Source organism: Oncorhynchus keta, chromosome 35 (assembly GCF_023373465.1).
Source record: "Oncorhynchus keta strain PuntledgeMale-10-30-2019 chromosome 35, Oket_V2, whole genome shotgun sequence".
Classification (NCBI taxonomy): domain Eukaryota; kingdom Metazoa; phylum Chordata; class Actinopteri; order Salmoniformes; family Salmonidae; genus Oncorhynchus; species Oncorhynchus keta.
The window spans coordinates 37,967,324-37,992,283 of record NC_068455.1 but is presented as its reverse complement, the minus strand read 5'-3'; the positions used below and the strand labels follow the sequence as shown (position 1 = coordinate 37,992,283).

At 45.5% G+C, this 24,960-nt stretch overlaps 1 protein-coding gene and 1 long non-coding RNA gene across 13 annotated transcripts; one reads left to right on the top strand and one right to left on the bottom strand.

Annotated features, from left to right (window-relative positions):
- Nucleotides 1–1,660: 1,660 nt before the first annotated feature.
- Nucleotides 1,661–24,835, bottom strand: LOC118368476 (BTB/POZ domain-containing protein KCTD3). 9 transcript variants are annotated; one of them, XM_052496951.1, is made up of 19 exons: nucleotides 24,416–24,835; nucleotides 23,596–23,649; nucleotides 23,298–23,343; nucleotides 23,038–23,111; nucleotides 22,875–22,933; nucleotides 22,543–22,623; nucleotides 21,434–21,592; nucleotides 20,718–20,808; nucleotides 20,513–20,597; nucleotides 20,324–20,429; nucleotides 20,113–20,228; nucleotides 19,438–19,525; nucleotides 19,211–19,327; nucleotides 18,487–18,657; nucleotides 16,655–16,810; nucleotides 12,615–12,711; nucleotides 6,165–6,358; nucleotides 5,881–6,019; nucleotides 1,661–5,757 (listed from the first exon to the last, which is right to left on the bottom strand). In XM_052496951.1, the coding sequence occupies exons 1-19, from the start codon at nucleotides 24,481–24,483 to the stop codon at nucleotides 5,070–5,072; spliced, it is 2,589 nt and encodes an 862-aa protein (XP_052352911.1). In that variant the 5' UTR covers nucleotides 24,484–24,835; the 3' UTR covers nucleotides 1,661–5,069. The 9 variants fall into 9 exon arrangements, with proteins under 9 accessions (XP_052352911.1, XP_052352912.1, XP_052352914.1 ...); XM_052496952.1 differs by lacking the exon at nucleotides 24,416–24,835 and adding an exon at nucleotides 23,995–24,226; XM_052496954.1 differs by lacking the exons at nucleotides 22,875–22,933; nucleotides 23,596–23,649; nucleotides 24,416–24,835 and having other exon boundaries at nucleotides 22,287–22,623; nucleotides 23,298–23,342.
- On the top strand, nucleotides 21,834–22,639 carry LOC127915965 (uncharacterized). Of its 4 annotated transcripts, none has more exons than XR_008093152.1 (4): nucleotides 21,834–21,979; nucleotides 22,044–22,171; nucleotides 22,300–22,427; nucleotides 22,492–22,639. It is a non-coding gene; the product is annotated as an uncharacterized LOC127915965 (long non-coding RNA). The 4 variants fall into 4 exon arrangements; XR_008093151.1 differs by having other exon boundaries at nucleotides 22,236–22,427; XR_008093150.1 differs by lacking the exon at nucleotides 22,044–22,171 and having other exon boundaries at nucleotides 22,236–22,427.
- Nucleotides 24,836–24,960: the final 125 nt, after the last annotated feature.

Here is a 24,960-nt window from a genome sequence, read left to right as displayed (position 1 = left end):
CCTTCAGTTCCGCGAGGAAGAAAGATACCATGTTCACCGACACACACCTCTACCTGGGGACCCCACCTTGGCACACATCCCAGGGATCTCAAACTAAAACCAGGAACCCTGAATTCAAATTGGGAATCCTGGACTCAGAACATCCCAGGCACTCCCAATCCATGAATCTCCAAACCCAGTCGGAATAAGAAAATACTTCTAATTATTACTTGTACTTACGCCAACAATAGGAAACCATTTCAGCAAGTGTAGAACTCAAAGCAACGCCTCTCACCTCTTCCATTTGAGCCTAAGAGTTCAACTACTGTACTTGTGTGGTAGCTGTGCCTAGCAGACCGAGCACCAATAACCGTTTTAGATGGTATTTGTGACAAGACCGTTTTAATAAAGATGATGCAAAGCTGATTCATGATTTCAACTGGCTGAGAATCGCTGCCTGCTTGCCTCACGTCCCAACTGGTGCAGCTGGAGATCGTTTCAATATTCAAATTCAATGTGACAAATGTCAGAGAGACAGACAGCCAAGGTTTATACAAATCTCCACTGTTGAAAACCTCATGTCAGTCTAAAAGAAATGTGAATTCATGTCTAGATGCTCGTTATAGTGGAGATCCAAGTTTATAAATGACTTGGCTGATGACACAGTGGATTGCGCAGTCATAGGATTTAGCTGGTGGGAACTTATGGAATATAGACTCTGGCTGGAATGCCGTTTCAACCAGTGTTCAGCATTAGACCCACCTGTTAATACATCTAATGTTTCATTACTGTGTTATGTATCTCCATCTCCTTCAACTCAGCCAAGACAACAATCCTTAGTCCAGAGTACAATAGTTGATTTTAGAAGACTATAAATAGCAAATAGTTGGATGATCAGTGTAAACGTAGCTGAAGAGAGACAGTCCACTCTAAGTGTATCCTCGTTTCGACTCCTCTCACTCTCCCCTTATTCTGCACCCTCGGCTGCTCCTGGCCCGGTTAGAGCAGAAGACAGGGTCCGTTTGAATAGAACTAGTTGACTCTTCTTGTGCAGCTTTGTGTAGAGAGCTGGACATCGATGGTTTATCAAAATTCTAGTTACTGGAATGCTTTTTTTCCTTTTTCATGATAAGACACGTGACATTGTATTGAAATTGTCTAATTAAGCAATAAGGCATGAGGGAGTGTGGTATATGGCCAAGATAACACGGCTAAGGGGTGTTCTTATGCACGACGCAACGCAGAGTGGCTGGATACAGCTCTTAGCCATGGTATATTGGCTATATACCACAAACCCCCGAGGTGCCTTATTGCTATTATAAACTGGTTACCAACCTAATTAGAGCAGTAAAAATTGTTTTTTTCATACCCGTGGTATACGGTCTGAAATACCACGGCCTTCAGCCAAGTCAGCATTTCAGGGCTCGAACCACCCAGTTTCAGTTTACAAATTGTGTTTTTGTATGTCTCCAAATATGAATGTACTTGGGAAACAAAGGGATATTTGACTTATTGTGATATGCTGCGTTTGGCTGGAACAAAGACCAGAGGACGGCACATCCACACACTTCATAATATACACATACAACCAAAAAGACTGGAGTGAGGCATGAAACAAGTGTGATGGCGTGTCCAAGTTGTGCTTGGTGTTTGAGGACAAAGACAAAGAGACAAGCTGACACACTGGGTTATTGTGTTTTACTCCCATCAGTACAGACATGAGGAGACGTCAGAGAGAGGACAGACACAGCAGCTAGAGTGACAGAACACACACACACACACACACACACAAGTACCTGTTTCATCTCAACGCTGTTAAACACAATTCCTATGAAGGGTCGATGTGATCCATTACACTGAAAAAGTCATCATTAGCAACAGATAAACAGCATGCTTGCCATAAACAGGGTTCTGTGGCACTCCTAACCAATGTTAAAGCCACACTAAACTGTATGAAGACCCCATATGTGTAGTCAGTATATATTCATTGATTTATTCAGTGTCAACCAGCGTTAACCTGTAACTTGATTTTACACACATCCACAGTGCCCTCTAGTGGATTCACATTGTAGTACCTTACCAAGGACACCCAGACCCACCTACCAAGTGGTAGGGATGGAGCTGCGTAACTATGGCCTGCCATTCAACTAGTATTAGGTCCTCCGTGTCCACCAAATCACATCACGGGCACAACCAAAAGTATGTGGACACCTGCTCGTCAAACACATGGGCATTAATATGGAGTAGGCCCCCCCTTTGCTGCTATAACTGGAAATGCTTTCACACACACACACACACACACACACACACACACACACACACACACACACACACACACACACACACACACACACACACACACACACACACTATGGAGACGGCATTGTAGCCGTCAGTTTTGTTTTTGTCTTTTAAAAAAAGGGACACACCAAACTGGCAGTTACGACTGTGTCCCAACTCAAGGACACCATTTTGACAAGGGCATACATAGTAGCTGCACGTTCACAGCTATTGTCAAAGTAAAAAAAATAAAAAAGTTTTCTAAAGTAAAAACAGAGTGATTGTAGCAGACAGTGTGGCCCTTGGCAGCTCACACATTCAGAAGCAGCAACACCACTTTATTACGCTCATAAATCACACAGCTATCAAACACCATTTTCAGCTCAAAGTTGCTAACTTTTCTAAAGGGAAGGTTACACTGCTGAGAGCCCAGCGCTGCTTATGACGGACACACACACACACACACACACACTTTGACAAGAGTATCCACACTAACCTGGTGCTCCCTCCTTGCACTGTCACCCACTGAGAGAGACATAAGACACGTTGATCCCATGATAAGAGAATACAGCCGAAGACTTTTGAGTAGTTCTTGGATGGAGCAAAAGCCTGCATGCCCTGCAACCTTATTACACCCAACGTTACAATGCACGGCTACCAGGTTTGTGTGACTACTGCTTGTCAGATAAACCCAAGCTGAACTAAAGAATTAGAAAAACAGGTCCTGTGTCAGTCTCTAGGGCTCTATTCAATCCGTATCGCGGGAGTTCAGTTTTACAGCGCGATTGAAAATCTAAAAGGCAATGTTCCCGCGTTAGCGGGAGACTGCGCTCACGGTAAACGCTGCACATGTCGCGCAATCTGCAGCACTTCAGCGATACAGATTAAATAGAGCCCCAAGACGTCATCCCACATCCTATACGTCTAGCCAGCTCAACGACAATGGCAATTCAGTGCCAACACGTGCGTAATAGGCTAGTATCATACCAAGTAGACGAGCAAGCACGAATACATAGCGACATAATAATGCGTTGGGACATACATGTTATCCAAAATGTTAGAACGAGCGGCATCAATAGATCTATTCCTTTTTAGTATCCGTCTGAGGTGAAAGTGTAAAACACAGCCAGAGAAGAGATATAGCTTGGGCCTAGATTTAATCCGATCGGCCATTTTCGAGCCAGCGATGCACCTTTTTAAAGGCAATGTTGCCGCGTTCGCATTCACGGTAAATGCTGCTTACCGTGTCGGCTCAATCAGGCGGATCTGACACGGATCAGGATGAATCCAGGCCTTAGACACGCAGAGATATAGAGGGATAGTCATTATTCGTCAACGGGCTGAATGTTATCTCAACCAAAATAAAGTGTTACTTCATCACTTAGTCGTCGTAGTGCGAGTGCAAATGCAATTTAGGTACGATACAATACTATTAATATGAATAGCTTATATGAGAAGACAGATGTCACAAACAACAGCAAATATGTAGACACACATTCTACACACATTTAAATGCATCAGCATGGTTACATATTATATTGATTTGATTATGTAGATATATTCTCCATATATAATCAGATTGCATATTATTGAGATTTACATCTTTGTACATGTTGAACCCTCAGCTTGGTCTCATTCCATCTTTTACTTACCAGCTGGGTATAAGACAGACCTGGGTCAAATACTGTACTTTCAGAAACAATGGGTGCGCTTGATTTAGTTTGGTGGGACTATTCCACTGGCTCCATTGTACTGGACAAGCTAAATTAAGTGCACCTCAAGTTGAACGTATTTGACCCAGGTCTCGTCTAGTGATGGGGCGGAGGGAGGATGGCAACTCTCTCTCTCTCTCCTCGCCCTCCATCTGAAAGCTACTGTTGGGTGACAGGAGTGACGATAATAGCAGCTGTCCAACTTGTGACGTCACTGGGCAGTGAGAACAACACACTGCATAGACTATAGACAGATATCCTCCATTCAACCTTTGGTCTACTTCCTCTCTGCATCACTGAAAGGACAGGTGGATGTTTAAACTATGGCTAGTGTTTTAAAAAAAGGCACTAAGCATGATTCCTTACATTTAAAATAACATAGAATGCCAAAGTCACGTGGACCTTCAGCATGAGATGTCGGTCTGTTTGACGAAAAAAAAAAGAAGAGAAATAAGAAGATTTACTGTCTAGCGTAGAATTCAGGCAGGTCTAAAACACGACACGCACGCCTACTGGCTGGTTGAACAGCACGACTGTGTGTTGTGTGGAGGTTCACAACCTGTGCACCCAAAACTACAAGTGTGTGTGACAGTGACGACAACCACCAGGGGGAAATAAACACATCTAGCACTTTGTGTTAATAGTCGATAAACTACAGTATATGCCTCTAACACAAAGTCCTACTGATATCATGAGTGGACTATTGGAACAAACATTGATGGAGAACCACTTGTGCAGCTACCAGATTTACTGCCATGATGGAGAGATCCGAAGGGTTAAAGTCATACCCGGAACTAGAAGATCACCCTTAGGCTAGTTAGCGACTTCCAGCAGGCGTCAAGTTTCTTCTCTTGACTGAGAATGACGGGCTTTCTTTTGAGATGTCATACTGTGGTAGTCTAGAATATTGCCTGTGAGATGAAGTTACTCCCAAACATTGATCTAAGGTCAGTTTAGTGTGTTTTACTCCTAATGGTTAAGGTTAGAATTTGGGGAGGGTAGGCTGGTCCTAGATCAGTGGATAGGGGGGGTAACTTCTCCCTGGAGCTGTTGACTGACTGACACCAGGGGCGTGTCGGCGTCAGAGCTGTCCGTAACTCACAGGCTGCTGTCCTGATTGGCCGGCTCACTGCACTTCCTGTGCCGGGGGGAAATGGACGCCAGCTGGGTGGGGGAGGGGGAGGCAGTGGAGGAGGAGTCACTGCCTCCCCCCTCAGACCCCACCGAGGGGAGCGAGGTAAGCTGGGGGACTGGAGGTGCTCTCTTTCTGCCCAGAAATACTACCCCCTCAAACCCTCCCTTCCTTCTCACCTCAGACCTAGCCTCCGCCACTGATCCTAACCCCGCCCCCTCCTCTTCCAATTGGACCCTTCGCCAAGCGTCTCCTCCAGGACTGTCGGGGGGTTGCCGTGGCGATATAAAAACGCCCTCTTCGGCAGTGGCGCCACCTGTGACCACGGAAGATTTAGCAACGACATCAGCATTAGCGGCGTTAGCGCTTCGGCTCGCCCAGAGCTCCATGGCCGAGCCCCTCCGCTCGCCCTCCTCTCCCCCAGCCTCACACAGTGACCGGGTTCGAGCCTCTGTACCTAGGCCTGCCCCCTGTCCTGGAGCCTGTCCAGGGCTCTCCAGCAGACCTGTCCCCAGGGAGAAGTTCTGGAAGTCTCTGTAGCTGTGGAAGGACTCTGTGCGACGTGCGTGGGCCAGCAGGGGGCTCTCTCTGTAGGGTCGCAGGGCTCCATAGGTGGCCGTCTCTGGGATGGGCTCCTGGGCCTGCAGCTGGAGGCTGGGACACACAGAAAGAGAATCGGGATCAGATAAATAGATATAGATGCCATGAAAAAGACAAGTTTATAGACAAACGTTGACAACATGAAGAGTCAGAAACAGACTACGGTGTGTAACTGACCTGGAGCAGGACTCTCGGAGGCGGCTGTGCTGCAGCACCGAAGGGGCGGGGCTGATGTTGGGCGTGGCACAGCGGGAGGTGCTGAGGTCACACTGGTCCAATAGCTGCAGCAGCTCCTCCTCTGTTGGTCCGCCCACCTCTGTCAATCAAACACATTATAATTTATCAGTGTCAAACTAAATGTGAAGACAAAGTGTCAAAATGACACTATTACAAGCCATGGATATGTGCAATGCCCTCGGAAGCATCTGTTCCTATACAAACAATGTATTATCACTCCTCACCGTCAGTCTTCTTCTCCTCTCCCTTGTTGGCGGTGTCCATAGCGGTGGTGAGGTCCCACATCTGAATGCTGCCGTTGCCATGCCCAGTAAAGAGGTACCTCCTTGGTCTAGAACCCATCCTGCTAGAACCCTCGCACTCCCTCACCGTGAAACACGAGATGGTGGTCCCATCCACTGCCGCCACCTCACAGATCCTAGCAGGGACAACCAGGACAGACCACATCAGACCGGAACGGACTGCATTCAGACTAGAACTGAGCAACCACAGTTCTGGTAGTTCAGTGTGTTTGAGCATAGTGCTAGCAGCACTTCAGTTAAAAGGTTGTATGGCCATATTTGATGAATTTAAGTGTGGTTACTGTGAGCTGGATGAAAGTGCTATAAGGACCATGTTTATCAGACAAGGCTATAACATAATGATGTGATCACACTCTCCGTAGCCCATGTGAGTAAGACCTTTCAACAGGTCAACATTCACAGGTCACAGGGCCAGACGGATTACCAGGACACGTACTCAGAGCATGAGCTGACCAGCTGGCAAGTGTCTTCACTGACATTTTCAACCTCACCCTGACCCAGTCTGTATACCTACATGTTTCAAGCAGACCACCATAGTCCCTGTGCCCAAGAACGCCAAGGTAACCTGTCTAAATGACTACCGACCCGTAGCACTCACACTTGTTGCCGTGAAGTGCTTTGAAAGGCTGGCTCACATCAACACCATCATCCCAGAAACCCATGATCCCCTCCAATTCGCATACCACCCCAACAGATCCACAGATGACGCAATCTGTATTGCACTCCACACTGCCCTTTCCCACCTGGACAAAAGGAACACCTATGTGAGAATTCTGTTCATTCACTACAACTCAGTGTTTAACACTATAGTGCCCTCCAAGCTCATCACTAAGTTAAGGACCCTGGTACTGAACACCTCCCTCTGCAACTGGATCCTGGACTTCCTGACAGGCCGCCCCCAGATGGTGCACGGGGACCTCTCATGAGTCTTAGTCCCCTCCTGTACTCCCTGTTCACCCATGACTCCAACACCATCATAACGTTTGCCGACGACACAACGCTGGTAGCCCTGATCACAGACGACGATGAGACCGTCTACAGGGAGGAGGTCAGAGACCTGGCAGTGTGTTACCAGGACAACAACCTCTCCCTCAACATGAGCAAGACAAAGGAGCTGATTGTGGACTACAGGAAAAGGAGGACCGAGCACACACCCATTCACATCGACGGGGCTGTAGTGGAGCAGGGCGAGAGCTTCAGGTTCCTCGCTGTCCACATCACTAAGAACCTATCATGGTCCAAACATACCAAGACAGTCGTGAAGAGGGCACGAGAACACCTATTCCCCCTCAGGAGGCTGAAAATAGTGCAGCTGTAGAGTGGGCCCCCGAGTGGCGCAGCGGTCTAAGGGACTGGATCTCAATGCTAGAGGTGTCACTACAGACCCTGGTTAGATTCCAGGCTGTATCACAACCGGTCGTGAAAAAAGGGACACACCAATTGGCCCAGCATCGTCCAGGTTAGGGGTGCGTTTGGCCGAGGTAGGCCGTCATTGTAAATAAGAATTTGTTCTTAACTGACTTGCCTAGTTAAATTACAAAATTAAAAGAGCATTGGTTGCATCACCGCTTGTAAACTGCTCGGGATCCGACCACAAGGCGCTACAGAGGGTAGTGCGTACAGCCCAGTACATCACTGGGGCAGAGCTTCCTGCCATCCAGGACCTCTATACCAGGCAGTATCAGAGGAGGGCCCTAAAAATGGTCAATGACTACAGCCACCCAAGTCAGGCCATAGACTGTTCTCTCGGGTACCGCACGGCAAGTGGTACCGGAGCGCCAAGACGGAGACCAAAAGACTCCGTAACAGCTTCCACCCCCACGCCATAAGACTGCTGAACAGTCACTTTACCCCTAAACACATTTACATATTACCTCGACTAACCAGTACCCCTTCACATTGATTCGGTACTGGTACCCATTGTACAGTGCCTTGCGAAAGTATTCGGCCCCCTTGAACTTTGCGACCTTTTGACCCATTTCAGGCTTCAAACATAAAGATATAAAACTGTATTTTTTTGTGAAGAATCAACAACAAGTGGGACACAATCATGAAGTGGAACGACATTTATTGGATATTTCAAACTTTTTAAAAAATCAAAAACTGAAAAATTGGGTGTGCAAAATGATTCAGCCCCTTTACTTTCAGTGCAGCAAACTCTCTCCAGAAGTTCAGTGAGGATCTCTGAATGATCCAATGTTGACCTAAATGACTAATGATGATAAATACAATCCACCTGTGTGTAATCAAGTCTCCGTATAAATGCACCTGCACTGTGATAGTCTCAGAGGTCCGTTAAAAGCGCAGAGAGCATCATGAAGAACAAGGAACACACCAGGCAGGTCCGAGATACTTTTGTGAAGAAGTTTAAAGCCGGATTTGGATACAAAAATATTTCCCAAGCTTTAAACATCCCAAGGAGCACTGTGCAAGCGATAATATTGAAATGGAAGGAGTATCAGACCACTGCAAATCTACCAAGACCTGGCCGTCCCTCTAAACTTTCAGCTCATACAAGGAGAAGACTGATCAGAGATGCAGCCAAGAGGCCCATGATCACTCTGAATGAACTGCAGAGATCTACAGCTGAGGTGGGAGACTCTGTCCATAGGACTTACAATCAGTCGTATATTGCACAAATCTGTCCTTTATGGAAGTGGCAAGAAGAAAGCCATTTCTTAAAGATATCCATAAAAAGTGTTGTTTAAAGTTTGCCACAAGCCACCTGGGAGACACACCAAAAATGTGGAAGAAGGTGCTCTGGTCAGATGAAACCAAAATTGAACTTTTTGGCAACAATGCAAAACGTTATGTTTGGCGTAAAAGCAACACAGCTCATCACCCTGAACACATCATCCCCACTGTCAAACATGGTGGTGGCAGCATCATGGTTTGGGCCTGCTTTTCTTCAGCAGGGACAGGGAAGATGGTTAAAATTGATGGGAAGATGGATGGAGCCAAATACAGGACCATTCTGGAAGAAAACCTGATGGAGTCTGCAAAAGACCTGAGACTGGGACGGAGATTTGTCTTCCAACAAGACAATGATCCAAAACATAAAGCAAAATCTACAATGGAATGGTTCAAAAATAAACATATCCAGGTGTTAGAACGGCCAAGTCAAAGTCCAGACCTGAATCCAATCGAGAATCTGTGGAAAGAACTGAAAACTGCTGTTCATAAATGCTCTCCATCCAACCTCACTGAGCTCGAGCTGTTTTGCAAGGAGGAATGGGAAAAAATTTCAGTCTCTCGATGTGCAAAACTGATAGAGACATACCCCAAGCGACTTACAGCTGTAATCGCAGCAAAAGGTGGCGCTACAAAGTATTAACATAAGGGGGCTGAATAATTTTGCACGCCCAATTTTTCAGTTTTTGATTTGTTAAAAAAGTTTGAAATATCCAATAAATGTCGCTCCACTTCATGATTGTGTCCCACTTGTTGTTGATTCTTCACAAAAAAATACAGTTTTATATCTTTATGTTTGAAGCCTGAAATGTGGCAAAAGGTCGCAAAGTTCAAGGGGGCCGAATACTTTCGCAAGGCACTGTCTTTTTGTTTATTTTGCTAATGTTTCTTACTTTGAAAAAAAAGAACCCACCAGGTACAACCCAAACTCTGTAAACAAGGGCACCCTCATAGACGTCATCCTGACCAACTGGCCCTCCAAATACACCTCCGCTGTCTTCAACCAGGATCTCAGCAATCACTGCCTCATTGCCTGTATCCGCTACGGAGACGCAGTCAAACGACCACCCCTCATCACTGTCAAACGCTCCCTAAAACACTTCTGTGAGCAGGCCTTTCTAATCGACCTGGCCCGGGTATCCTGGAAGGACATTGACCTCATCCCGTCAGTTGAGGATGCCTGGTCATTCTTTAAAAGTTACTTCCTCACCATGTTAGATAAGCATGCTCCGTTTAAAAAATGCAGAACTAAGAACAGATACAGCCCTTGGTTCACTCCAGACCTGACTGCCCTCGACCAGCACAAAAACATCCTGTGGCGGACTGCAATAGCATCGAATAGTCCCCGCGATATGCAACTGTTCAGGGAAGTCAGGAACCAATACACGCAGTCAGTCAGTCAGGCAGAAGTTTGCATCCTGCAGCTCCAACTCCAAAAAGTTCTGGGACACTGAAGTCCATGGAGAACAAGAGCACCTCCTCCCAGCTGCCCACTGCACTGAGGCCAGGTAACATGGTCACCGATAAATCCATGATTACCGAAAACTTCAACAAGCATTTCTCAACGGCTGGCCATGCCTTCCGCCTGGCTACACCAACCTCGGCCAACAGCCCCCCCCCCCGCAGCTACTCGCCCAAGCCTCTCCAGGTTCTCCTTTACCCAAATCCAGATAGCAGATGTTCTGAAAGAGCTGCAAAACCTGGACCCGTACAAATCAGCTGGGCTTGACAATCTGGACCCTCTATTTCTGAAACTATCCGCCGCCATTGTCGCAACCCCTATTACCAGCCTGTTCAACCTCTCTTTCATATCGTCTGAGATCGCCAAGGATTGGAAAGCTGCCGCAGTCATCCCCCTCTTCAAAGCGGGAGACACCCTGGACCCAAACTGTTACAGACCTATATCCATCCTGCCCTGCCTATCTAAGGTCTTCGAAAGGCAAGTCAACAAACAGGTCACTGACCATCTCGAATCCCACCGTACCTTCTCCGCTGTGCAATCTGGTTTCCGAGCCGGTCACGGGTGCACCTCAGGCACGCTCAAGGTACTAAACGATATCATAACCGCCATCGATAAAAGACAGTACTGTGCAGCCGTCTTCATCGACCTTGCTTTCGACTCTGTCAATCACCATATTCTTATCGGCAGACTCATTAGCCTCGGTTTTTCGTATGACTGCCTTGCCTGGTTCACCAATTACTTTGCAGACACAGAGTTCAGTGTGTCAAATCGGAGGGCATGCTGTCCGGTCCTCTGGCAGTCTCTATGGGGGTGCCACAGTGTTCAATTCTCGGGCCGACTCTTTTCTCTGTATATATCAATGATGTTGCTCTTGCTGCGGGCGATTCCCTGATCCACCTCTACGCAGACGACACCATTCTATATACTTCCGGCCCGTCCTTGGACACTGTGCTATCTAACCTCCAAACGAGCTTCAATGCCATACAACACTCCTTCCGTGGCCTCCAACTGCTCTTAAACGCTAGTAAAACCAAATGCATGCTTTTCAACCGTTCGCTGCCTGCACCCGCACGCCTGACCAGCATCACCACCCTGGATGGTTCCGACCTTGAATATGTGGACATCTATAAGTACCTAGGTGTCTGGCTAGACTGTAAACTCTCCTTCCAGACTCATATCAAACATCTCCAATCGAAAATCAAATCAAGAGTCTGCTTTCTATTCCGCAACAAAGCCTCCTTCACTCACGCCGCCAAACTTACCCTAGTAAAACTGACTATCCTACCGATCATCGACTTTGGCGATGTCATCTACAAAATTGCTTCCAACACTCTACTCAGCAAACTGGATGCAGTTTATCACAGTGCCATCCATTTTGTCACTAAAGCACCTTATACCACCCACCACTGCGCCAGTATGCTCTAGTCGGCTGGCCCTCGCTACATATTCGTCGCCAGACCCACTGGCTCCAGGTCATCTACAAGTCCATGCTAGGTAAAGCTCCGCCTTATCTCAGTTCACTGGTCACGATGGCAACACCCATCCGTAGCACGCGCTCCAGCAGGTGTATCTCACTGATCATCCCTAAAGCCGACACCTCATTTGGCCTCCTTTCGTTCCAGTTCTCTGCTGCCTGTGACTGGAACGAATTGCAAAAATCGCTGAATTTGGAGACTTTTATCTCCCTCACCAACTTAAAACATCTGCTATCTGAGCAGCTAACCGATTGCTGCAGCTGTACATAGTCTATTGGTAAATAGCCCACCCATTTTCACCTACCTCATCCCCATACTGTTTTTATTTATTTACTTTTCTGCTCTTTTGCACACCAATATCTCTACCTGTACATGACCATCTGATCATTTATCACTCCAGTGTTAATCTGCAAAATTGTAATTATTCGCCGACCTCCTCATGCCTTTTGCACACATTGTATATAGACTCCCCCTTTTTTCTACTGTGTTATTGACTTGTTAATTGTTTACTCCATGTGTAACTCTGTGTTGTCTGTTCACACTGCTATGCTTTATCTTGGCCAGGTCACAGTTGCAAATGAGAACTTGTTCTCAACTAGCCTACCTGGTTAAATAAAGGTGAAATAAATAAAAAAAATTAAAAAGTTGGTTAAGGGCTCGTAAGTAAGCGTTGTATTCGGCGCATGTGACAAATACAATTTGATTTGTGGTAGATGTTGTGTGAGAATAACTGATGCGTAACACCTTTTCCCAGTGGAGGAGAGGCGAACAAACAGCTTGTTGGTGACAGGGATGACCTTCTGAATGAACACCTGCTGGTCATCTCTCTCCCCAAACGGACCTGAGGGGAAGCCAGACCACACTGGTTAGACTGGGCTCTAGAACAACTGCTAGGACCTTTTCACACTATCATGCCCACCCAAGCCAAATTGTGTTGGCTCAGATATTTTCTTTTCACATTGTCCTTTTCAGCACGGTTTCAGCAACTATGGGGGATGCATAAGCAGGCCGGCTCAGTACAGCTTGGTTTGGCTCACATCGGTTCAGCTCAGAAATGTGAAAAAGCCCTTCATTGAAGGAGATGACGCCAGTCTTACTGGGATTTTAGACCCACACGAACACTAGGCTTCAGACTAGGGGTGTCAAACTAATTTTATCCCATGGGGCCACACTGAAAATGGGTTGTATTTCCTCGCCGTCAACATTTGAAGGAAATTGTCCTCGATCCACCGTTTTGGGAATTTTCATTGCTCCCTGACTGTCCAGCTTTCATTTGGGTGACTATTAGCAAGCTGGAAACAGTCAAGAAACTGTATGAAGGTAGATCCATTATCATTTCTACATAGTTTGGATTTAGTTTTAGTGATTTTAAAGTATATCGTGTTTGTTTTTTCCCCCCAACAACATTTTTGGGGTATTCTTTATTTTTACTTAATTCACCCGTGGGGTTTATGTTTGACACCCCTGCTCTAGACCCTTTCTAGATAAAAACAAATGTTATCCATCCCTTCCATTTACTCTATACAGTGGGGCTAAAAAGTATTTAGTCAGCCACCAATTGTGCAGGTTCTCCCACTTAAAAAGATGAGGCCTGTAATTTTCATCATAGGTACACTTCAACTATGACAGACAAAATTAGAAGAAAAAAAATCCAGGAATCACATTGTAGGATTTTTAATGAATTTATTTGCAAATTATGGTGGAAAATATGTATTTGGTCAATAACAAAAGTTTATCTCAATACTTTGTTATATACCCTTTGTTGGCAATGACAAAGGTCAAACGTTTTCTGTAAGTCTTCACAAGATTTTCACACACTGTTGCTGGTATTTTGGCCCATTCCTCCATGCAGATCTCCTCTAGAGCAGTGATGTTTTGGGGCTGTTCCTGGGCAACACGGACTTTCAACTCCCTCCAAAGATTTTCTATGGGGTTGAGATCTGGAGACTGGATAGGCCACTCCAGGACCTTGGAATGCTTCTTACGAAGCCACTCCTTCGTTACCCGGGCGGTGTGTTTGGGATCAGTGTCATGCTGAAAGACCCAGCCACGTTTCAACTTCAATGCCCTTGCTGATGGAAGGAGGTTTTCACTCAAAATCTCACGATACATGGCCCCATTCATTATTTCCTTTACACGGCTCAGTCGTCCTGGTCCCTTTGCAGAAAAACAGCCCCAAAGCATGATGTTTCCACCCCCATGCTTCACAGTAGGTATGGTGTTCTTTGGATGCAACTCAGCATTCTTTGTCTTCCAAACACGACGAGTTGAGTTTTTACCAAAAAGTTATATTTTGGTTTCATCTGACCATATGACATTCTCCCAATCTTCTTCTGGATCATCCAAATGCTCTCTAGCAAACTTCAGATGGGCCTGGACATGTACTGGCTTAAGCAGGGGGACACGTCTGGCATTGCAGGATTTGAGTCCCTGATGGCGTAGTGTGTTACTGATGGTAGGCTGTTACTTTGGTACCAGCTCTCTGCAGGTCATTCACTAGGTCCCGCCATGTGCTTCTGGGATTTTTGCTCACCGTTCTTGTGATCATTTTGACCCCACGGGGTGAGATCTTGCGTCGAGCCCCAGATCGAGGGAGATTATCAGTGGTCTTGTATGTCTTCCATTTCCTAATAATTGCTCCCACAGTTGATTTCTTCAAACCAAGCTGCTTACCTATTGCAGATTCAGTATTCCCTGCCTGGTGCAGGTCTACAATTTTGTTTCTGGTGTCCTTTGACAGCTCTTTGGTCTTGGCAATAGTGGAGTTTGGAGTGTGACTGTTTGAGGTTGTGGACAGGTGTCTTTTATACTGATAACAAGTTCAAACAGGTGCCATTAATACAGGTAACGAGTGAAGGACAGAAAAGCCTCTTAAAGAAGAAGTTACAGGTCTGTGAGAGCCAGAAATCTTACTTGTTTGTAGGTGACCAAATACTTATTTTCCACCATAATTTGCAAATAAATTCATTAACAATCCTACAATGTGATTTTCTGGATTTTTTTCCTTCTCATTTTTGAAGTGTACCTATGATGAAAATTACAGGCCTCTCTCATCTTTTTAAGTGGGAGAACTTGCACAATTGGTGGCTGACTAAATACTTTTTTGCCCCACTGTATACATTTGAAGTTTACATACACCATAGCCAAATACATTTAAACTCAGTTTTTCACAATTCCTGAAATTTGATCCAAGTAAAAATTCCATGTTTTAGGTCAGTTAGGATCCCAACTATTTTTTAAGACTGTGAAATGTCAGAATAATAGTAGATAATTATTTATTTCAGCTTTTATTTCTTTCATCACATTCCCAGTGGGTCAGAAGTTTTCATACACTCAATTAGTATTTGGTAGCATTGCCTTTAAATTGTTTCACTTGGGTCAAACGTTTCGGGTAGCCTTTCACAAGCTTCCCACAATAAGTTGGGTGAATTTTGGCCCATTCCTCCTGACAGAGCTGGTGTAACTGAGTCAGGTTTGTAGGCCTCTTTGCTCGCAAGGGCTTTTTCAGTTCTGCCCACAAATTTTCTATAGGATTGAGGTCAGGGCTTTGTGATGGCCACTCCAATACCTCGACTTTGTTGTCCTTAAGCCATGTTGCCACAACTGTGGAAGTATTCTTGGGGTCATTGTCCATTTGCGTCCAAGCTTTAACTTCCTGACTGATGTCTTGAGATGTTGCTTCAATATATCCACATCCTTTTCCTACCTCATGATGCCATCTATTTTGTGAAGTGCACCAGTCCCTCCTGCAGCAAAGCACCCCCACAACATGGTGCTGCCACCCCCGTGCTTCACGGTTGGGATGGTGTTCTTCGGCTTGCAAGCATCCCCCCCTTTCCTCCAAACATAACGATGGTCATTACGGCCAAACAGTTCTGTTTTTGTTTCATCAGACCAGAGGACATTTCTCCAAAAAAGTACAATCTTTGTCCCCATGTACAGTTGCAAACTGTAGTCTGGCTTTTTTTATGGCGGTTTTGGAGCAGTGGCTTCTTCCTTGCTGAGCGGCCTTTCAGGTTATGTCGATATAGGACTCGTTTTACTGTGGATATAGATACTTTTGTACCTGTATCCTCCAACATCTTCACAAGGTCCTTTGCTGTTGTTCTGGGATTGATTTGCACTTTTCGCACCAAAGTACGTTCATCTCTAAGAGACAGAACACATCTCCTTCCTGAGCGATATGATGGCTGCGTGGTCCCACGGTGTTTATTCTAACATACTATTGTTTGTACAGATGAACGTGGTACCTTCAGGCGTTTGGAAATTGCTCCCAAGGATGAATCAGACTTGTGGGGGTCTACAATTTTTTTCTGAGGTCTTGGCTGATTTCTTTTGATTTTCCCATGATGTCAAGCAAAGAGGCACTGAGTTTGAAGGTCGGCCTTGAAATACATCCACAGGTACACATCCAATTGACTCAAATGATATAAATTAGCCTATCGGAAGTTTCTAAAGCCATGACATCATTTTCTGGAATTTTCCAAACTGTTTAAAGGCACAGTCAACTTAGTGCATGTACATTTCTGACCAACTGGAATTGTGATACAGTGAATTATAAGTTAAATAAATCTGTCTGTAAACAATTGTTGGAAAAATTACTTGTGTCATGCACAAAGTGGATGTCCTAACCAACTTGCCAAAACTATAGTTTGTCAACAAGACATTTGTGGAGTGGTTGAAAAACGAGTTAATGACTTCAACCTTCCGACTTGAACTGTATTTCCTTTCCTCCTTTCCTCACTCTCCCCAACCCTCTACCCATCCCTCCCTCTCTCTCTCACCGATGTCGTTGCCTGATGAGTAGCTGCCGTGGCTCTCCGTCTCCTCCAATGAGAGAATCTTAAAGGAGGCCAGGGGGGTGGAGCCAGGCTGCGTGGAAATCATGCCTCGGAACCGTGTCACTGTCCACGTCCGCACGTGGTTGTTGTCCGCACACACTAAAGGACACGCACACGGACAGACAGACAGACAGACGGAGACACACAATGTACAGTACCAGTCAAAAGTTTGGACACACCTACAGTACTCATTCCAGGGTTTTTATTTATGTATACTATTTTTTCTACGTTGTACAATAATAGTGAAGATACAAAACTATGAAATAACACATTTGGAATCATGTAGTAACCAACAAAATACAAGTGTTAAGCAAATCAAAATATAGTATATATTTGAGATTCTTCAAAGTAGCCACCCTTTGCCTTGATGACAGCTTTGCACAGTCTTGGCATTCTCTCAACCAGCTTCATGAGGTAGTCACCTGGAATGCATTTCCATTAACAGGTGTGCCTCGTTAAAAGTTCATTTGTAGAATTTCTTTCCTTCTTTAATGCGTTTGAGCCAATCAGTTGTGTTCTGACAAGGTAGGGGTGGTATACAGAAGATAGCCCTATTGGTAAAAGACTAAATCCATATTATGGCAAGAACAGCTCAAATAAGCAAAGAGAAACAACAGTGCATCATTACTTTAAGACATGAAGGTCAGTCAAGTGCAGTCGCAAAAACCATCAAGCGCTATGATGAAACTGGCTCTCATGAGGACCGCCACAGGACAGGAAGACCCAGAGTTACCTCTGCTGCAGAGGAGTTAGAGTTCCCAGCCTCAGAAATTGCATCCTAAATAAATGCTTCACAGACATCAAGTAACAGCTATCTCAACATCAACTGTTCAGAGGGGACTGCGTGAATCAGGCCTTCATGGTCAAATTTCTGCAAAGAAACCACTACTAAAGGACACCAATAATAAGAAGAGACTTGAGTGGGCCAAGAAACACGAGCAATGGACATTACACCGGTGGAAATCTGTCATTTGTCCTAATGAGTCCAAATTTGAGATTTTTGGTTCCAACCGCCATGTCTTTGAGAGACACAGAGTAGGTGAACAGATGATCTTCACATGTGTGGTTCCCACAGTGAAGCATGGAGGTCCATTTAGAATTCAAGGCACTTAATGGCTGCCATTCTGCAGCAATACACCCTGCCATCTGGTTTGCGCTTAGTGGGACTATCATTTGTTTTTCAACAGAACAATGACCCAACACACCTCCAGGCTCTGTAAGGACTATTTGACCAAGAATGAGAGTGATGGAGTGCTGCTTCAGATGATCTGGCCTCCACAATCACCTGACCTCAACCCAATGAGATGGTTTGGGAAGAGTTGGACCGCAGAGTGAAGGAAAAGCAGCCAAAAAGTGCTCAGCAGATGTGGGAACTCCTTCAAGACTGTTGGAAAAGCATTCCTCGTGAAGCTGGTTGAGAGAATGCCAAGCGTGTGCACAGCTGGCATCAAGGCAAAGGGTAGTTACTTTGAAGAATCTCACATATAAAATATATTTTGTTTTGTTTAACACTTTTGTTGGTTACTACATGATTCCATGTGTTATTTCATAGTTTTGATGTCTTCACTATTATTCTAAAATTTAGAAAATAGTAAAAATAAAGAAAAGCCCTTGAATGAGTAGATGTGTCCAAACTTTTGACTGGTACTGTATATGAAGAACAGCCATTAAAATACAGATATTTAGACATAGAAATCATTAGCATACCTGTTATTTTCTTATCCTGATTACACAATGCACAAACCTGTCCCAAAACCCCCTCCTCCCCTTCTTACCTGAGACCAGGTGTTTCTCCGAGAGCATGATCTTAGTGACAGGGGAGCGGTGGACAGTAAAAGTTTGGAAGAGCTGAGGTCCAGAGCCTACTGTCTCAGGGTGTTGAACTATGACCCGGACTGCTCCAGAACTGGTTCCATACGCTATCTCTATCCAGTTACCACTCACACCTCGAGAGAAAAATAGAGAGATAAGATTCCACAAAAGATAAATGTTCAGAAAGGCTGAAACCCAACGAAGATGGAAATACATGATTTGCGTGTGTGTGTGCGCATGCATGTACACGCAGGTATGTACACTCAGGTATGTACACGCAGGTATGTACACGCAGGTATGTACACTCAGGTATGTACACGCAGGTATGTACACGCAGGTATGTACACTCAGGTATGTACACGCAGGTATGTACACGCAGGTATGTACACGCAGGTATGTACACACAGGTATGTACACTAAGGTATGTACACGCAGGTATGTACACGCAGGTATGTACACGCAGGTATGTACACTCAGGTATGTACACTCAGGTATGTACACGCAGGTATGTACACGCAGGTATGTACACGCAGGTATGTACACGCAGGTATGTACACGCAGGTATGTACACGCAGGTATGTACACTCAGGTATGTACACGCAGGTATGTACACTCAGGTATGTACACTCAGGTATGTACACGCAGGTATGTGTTCGAGAGCGTGTGTGTGTGTGTGTGTGTCCTCACTGGTCTTGGGTGTGAGGTAGACACTGAGGGCAGTGATGGCGTCATTCGACGGGTCGTGGTACAGCTCTGTCACCAACAGATCATTATCCTTCATCCTCAGAGGAAACTTCTGCATGTCTGAGAGAGAGAACCAAGAAGGCTTCGGGTCAATTCCATTTCAGTCAACGAAGGAAGTAAACAAAAAAACTAAACTTGAATTCCACTTCCTGAATTAAGCGTGTGTGTACCTATGTAGTAGATGGATCCGTTGTTGCAGCCCAGCAGCAGAAAGGAGCCAGCCGTGTCACAGCTGGTGATGGGAACTACATCCTGTACCTGATGGAGAGGAGAGAAAAGAAAGGGTCCAAACACTACGATTCTTTTCTCTGATGTTCATGGCTACTGCTGTGCATCAAACAGTGGTGGGGAAAGTACTCAGTTGTCATACTTGAGTAAAAGTCTAAAAGTATTTGGTTTTAAATATACTTAAGTATCAAAAGTAATTTTATTTTGATTGACAGATAGCCAGGGGGCACACTCCAACACTCAGACATCATTTACAAACGAAGCATTTGTGTTTAATGGGTCTTCCAGATCAGAGGCAGTAGTGTGAATGGGACCATTTTCCTGTGAAAATGTAACGAGTACGTTTGGGTGTCAGGGAAAATGTACGGAGAAAAAAGTACATTATTTCCTTTAGGAATGCAGTGAAGTAAAAGTTGGCAAAAATATAAATAGTAAAGCACAGATACCCCCCAAAAACTGCTTAAGTAGTACTTCACACCACTGCCATCAAAAAAAAGGCACAAAATGATGTTCACGGCACACATGTATGAACCTTAAAACGTTCTTCTTCTCTAAGCCCTGTTCCAATCTCTCCCCCTCTATCTATCCATCCAGACACACACCCTATGTAATCCTACCTGCCAGTGCTGTGTGACAGCGTTCCAGACTCCCACCTTCCCAGTGTGACTGGTGGCCACCAGCTGGTTCCCGATGAAGAACAGATTATCTACGGGTACACCCAGACTAAACACACCTAAAAAGAGCGAGAGGAGAGAAAAACAATCAAACGCCTCACGCTTTCCCAAAACACACACACACACACACACACACACACACACACACACCTACCGATCTCGTTGCCACTCCCTCCGTCTTGGATGCTCCAGAGGATGATGTTGCTATTGGAGGCAGCTGCCACCATCTTGTCCTTATCACCATGGGGACCACCCACCACCTGTACAACAATAAACTTGATTGATAAAGCACCTTTCGCACAATACATTGTGATTCAGTGATGCGCAGTCCTGGCAGTGTAACCTTGGCGTTAAGGGCGACTCTCTCGATGGACCAGTCCAGATAGGGGCTAGAAAACACCTGCTGCCACCCCGACGACTCTTTTATCCTGAAGAAAACATACATGTCAACACACACACACACACTCAAGATGTATGTACAATCTGCACAATCTATAAATAATATCAACTCGGAGTCGATGAATCCGACTACAAAATGCCAGTGTTACCTGTAGCAGATGACAAAGTGTGCATAAGCCACTACGATCCAGTTATGATGTCCAGCTACAATCAGCACCTTCCTAGGGTCCACCACAGCACCTGGACACATAACAAGGCACTTTACCTAATAACCTGGAAACATAACATTTGACCTTACAACCGGGAAACACACACAGTGCTGTACGCAATGGTTGATAGTATTATTTCCGCCTACCCATATTGTTAGCTACTTTTTACTGTATACTGAGCATGCTCTGTACAATATCATGATTCTTACAAATGCAACGTTATTACAAAATGTCTGTACACGACCATGCACAATGTATTTGGGTGAGGGTGTCAACAAAGTGACATTTGATCGTCAATATTACTAATAGGATCATTCGGCTGTGTTCTAAGTATGTGCGTAGTACAGTGAACCCCAGCTCAAACCAGCTCTGATTCTAACACACACAGCCCAGAACGAATTGAAGTGTGAACTTTTAACTTTGGTGCTTTTTACCCGACGTCAGGTCATGTTAGCTCCAGCTGTAACGCAGCCACACAAACGCCATCTCCTGACCAGCGGTAGGACTGAGGATTACTCAGATTGGTCGTTAAACAGGCACACAGTGTTCTGAGGAGACTGGGGAGTAGACCACCACAGCCCCTGCTCCACGCCTCATTACACAAACATCCTCGCCCCAACCCTTGTTATTTTTTTTTACCCTGCCCTCCTGCTCACCCAGTCTGTGTGGTCCCTCGGCTCCAGGGGGTCCGGGGAGTGAGGGGTGTGGGGGACAGGAATGGGGGAACCCCCCCTCTGCTCCGATAGGACCAGGCCGATCCTCAGGGGCAGGGCCCGAGGCTGCAGGGGTGGAGCTGAACTTACGGGCTGGGAGAGCTGTGGGAGAAACACATTCGTCAAGCGATCAACCAACAAACTAAGAAAATAACAACTATAATTCTACACGACGGACACGTTTTATGAACGTCAAAAAGACCAAAAGGAACACTAGAAAGAGCGTCACTAAAGCAGACAGAGAGATAGAGGGATAAGAGAGATGGAGGGAGAATACAATGATGTCCTGTAGTTTACCTGTGCCAGAGGACAGACTTCCAGGTAGGAGGAGTTGTAGGAACACAGTACCTGGAGGGGGAAGGTATCCATGGAACAGAACACTGCCACAGGACGAACGCTCTATATACAGTACCTGGAGGGGGAAGGTATCCATGGAACAGAACACTGCCACAGGACGAACGCTCTATATACAGTACCTGGAGGGGGAAGGTATCCATGGAACAGAACACTGCCACAGGACGAACACTCTATATACAGTACCTGGAGGGGGAAGGTATCCATGGAACAGAACACTGCCACAGGACGAACGCTCTATATACAGTACCTGGAGGGGGAAGGTATCCATGGAACAGAACACTGCCAAAGCACGAACGCTCTATATACAGTACCTGGAGGGGGAAGGTATCCATGGAACAGAACACTGCCTTAGGACGAACGCTCTATATACAGTACCTGGAGGGGGAAGGTATCCATGGAACAGAACACTGCCACAGGACGAACGCTCTATATACAGTACCTGGAGGGGGAAGGTATCCATGGAACAGAACACTGCCACAGGACGAACGCTCTATATACAGTACCTGGAGGGGGAAGGTATCCATGGAACAGAACACTGCCACAGGACGAACGCTCTATATACAGTACCTGGAGGGGGAAGGTATCCATGGAACAGAACACTGCCACAGGACGAACACTCTATATACAGTACCTGGAGGAGGAAGGTATCCATGGAACAGAACACTGCCACAGGACGAACGCTCTATATACAGTACCTGGAGGGGGAAGGTATCCATGGAACAGAACACTGCCACAGGACGAGCGTTCTATCTCCTCACACAGCAGCAACCTCCTCACTGAAGACAGCCACCGCAACACAAGAGGAAAAAGTCCCAAACACTGTAGAAACTTGATATATAAGCCACTAAATCAGCATTTGACAGCATGCAATGTGATTTACACAGTTGCTTGGTATTATGCAGTAGATCGTGTACTGAAAACTACTTGGGAAGTTGACACGGTCAAACTATTAAGTGATGGTTAAATAACAATGTAATACCATGTTAGAAGCGCAGTAACTACTCAGGCTAGTGCAAAGAGGTCATACCTAACGGCGTTATCCCATAAAACTCAGCCTCATGGCGGAGAATGTTAATGTTTACCCCCCTATGAAGAGAAGAGAACATCCATTCTAAGACCTGGACCAATATGCTTCTGCTAATATTTAAAGGATACTGATCCTGTGTGTGGAGAGGGTCAGGTGTTCTTACCGCAAGTCTAACTCTTTGGTCCGCAGAAAATTCAATATGGACGCAAAGGCTGTCGGATCCCTGTCAATAAATATCTGGAGGACAAGAGGCACATTTCGAAAACGTAACACATAAATGTAATTATGTTACAGTTTAACATCACTGTGCGAGAGTACACGAGAGAGTATTTGTGAAACGTGTGGCCAACGCTCTCACCAGACACCAACCCCCCCCAACCCCCTAATAAAATGTTTGCCTGTCGCATAGAAGAATGTACTCACGGCTCCAGTTTCATCACGTAGAGTTGATATTCTCCCACTCAGCAAACTGAAACACACATACACACACACATAACCTCGTGTTCTCGTTAGCCCATAACAAGCTCCTCTCAGCTTTCATTCTGGCTTTATGTCAAATGTGGGCCAGACTAGTCCGAACACTGTTTTTTGATACATTATCAAGATTGAATCCTTGGGAGATCAACCGTGAAGTGAACTAGGTGAACTTTCCAGAGCTGACGCCAGGTCACATCTTAGCAGACACGTGAAGAGAACAAGTATAGAGGGATGTAGACCCCACCTTGAGAAGAAAGAGTCTGGGATCCACATGAGAGTCTGTCTGGAGGTGCTGAACCTGAGAGGGAGGAGAGGATATACCTTAGATCAGACCATGGATATAAGACATACTGTATCATGACGCAATGGATTGTACTGTACAATAATACATACAAATGGTCATGAATTCTCATGGGTTTTCATGTATTCCCCCGAAGACCTATACACACTTAATACATTATGGAAAGTATTTACTGTGAGATATATGTATATCATGATTGGGTAATGCTACTGCAGTCTGGTCTCAAGGTTGTGTTCGATTTCTCCTCATGGACACAATGCAACTGCAACTTGTAACATATCATACCAATTGTAAAACATAACATACGACATGGATGACGGACATCCACAAATTAATACATACCATAGGACACGTAACATATCATACTAATTGGAGTGTGCCGGATTTAAGTTTATGTTACGTCTCGTGTCTGTGGCTACTTGGAACACAGTCCATAATACAGGCAATCTACTACACATTCTCCAGACATAGCCATAGTTAACTATATGAGCCTATATCCTATGTGACAGAACATGGCCATTCGCTGCGGAACACCCAAGTGATGTTGATACGATGTAAACACGCCTTGACAATACGAGCGCTTGTGTTGCGTGCTTTTCGTGCATTTTATCGCAGCTCCAATTCCATGTTCTCGCCTGCGACAGCCTGCCGTTGCCGACCTAAAAAGAAACGACCATTGCAACATGTCGAGTCTGTCGATACCGTCCTCCATGAGCGCACATTGACAGTTCGATAGACTGGGGCTATTTAAACGCTGTAATACCTTGTCCCACCGACGTTCAGTTGAATAATTTCTCCCATCCCAGATGTTAAATTGACATTCGCGGCCATGTTTCCACCCCGTCCCGTGCGTGTGGGTCACTCGAAGCCAGCAGAATGTCTCCAATGTTCCCAGTTTGGTGTGTCGATCTTCAGTTTACCCCCTTCTGTTCCTCGCTCCCCTACGTCTCCAAGCCTCCATAAAATGTTAGACTTCCACGCAGCGATAGTTCCCGAATTCATAGGCTATGGTTGTGTGTAGCCTTTAGGCAATGGCCAAGGCGAGTCTAATATACCAAAGTTAGCCGATATACACGTTCATATGCATCCATGTGAGTTTGTAATATCGAGTATTTTAGGGTCTTCGAGTTGCTTTCTGTGTCGTGACGACTGTCGACGATGTGGTCTGGTCTGAGGAACCGCTGCCTCTCCCACTACGGTCACTACGTCATCCCATATCTGGAGGCCGTAGCCAGTCTATCCATATTGAACCACTTGGGTCACTTCTCTGAATCGAATGAATATATTTTATTTTACTATTATAATACT

What these genes read in the sequence shown, in the direction of transcription:
- LOC118368476 (XM_052496951.1), bottom strand. Translation starts at nt 24,483, where the DNA reads ATGGCCGCGAATGTCAATTTAACATCTGGGATGGGAGAAATTATTCAA. An exon ending in CTCATCAGGCAACGACATCG is followed by an intron (nt 12,712 to 16,654) that starts GTGAGAGAGAGA and finishes GCTTCCCCTCAG; the next exon opens with GTCCGTTTGGGGAGAGAGAT. An exon ending in AGAGGAGAAGAAGACTGACG is followed by an intron (nt 6,020 to 6,164) that starts GTGAGGAGTGAT and finishes TTTGATTGACAG; the next exon opens with AGGTGGGCGGACCAACAGAG.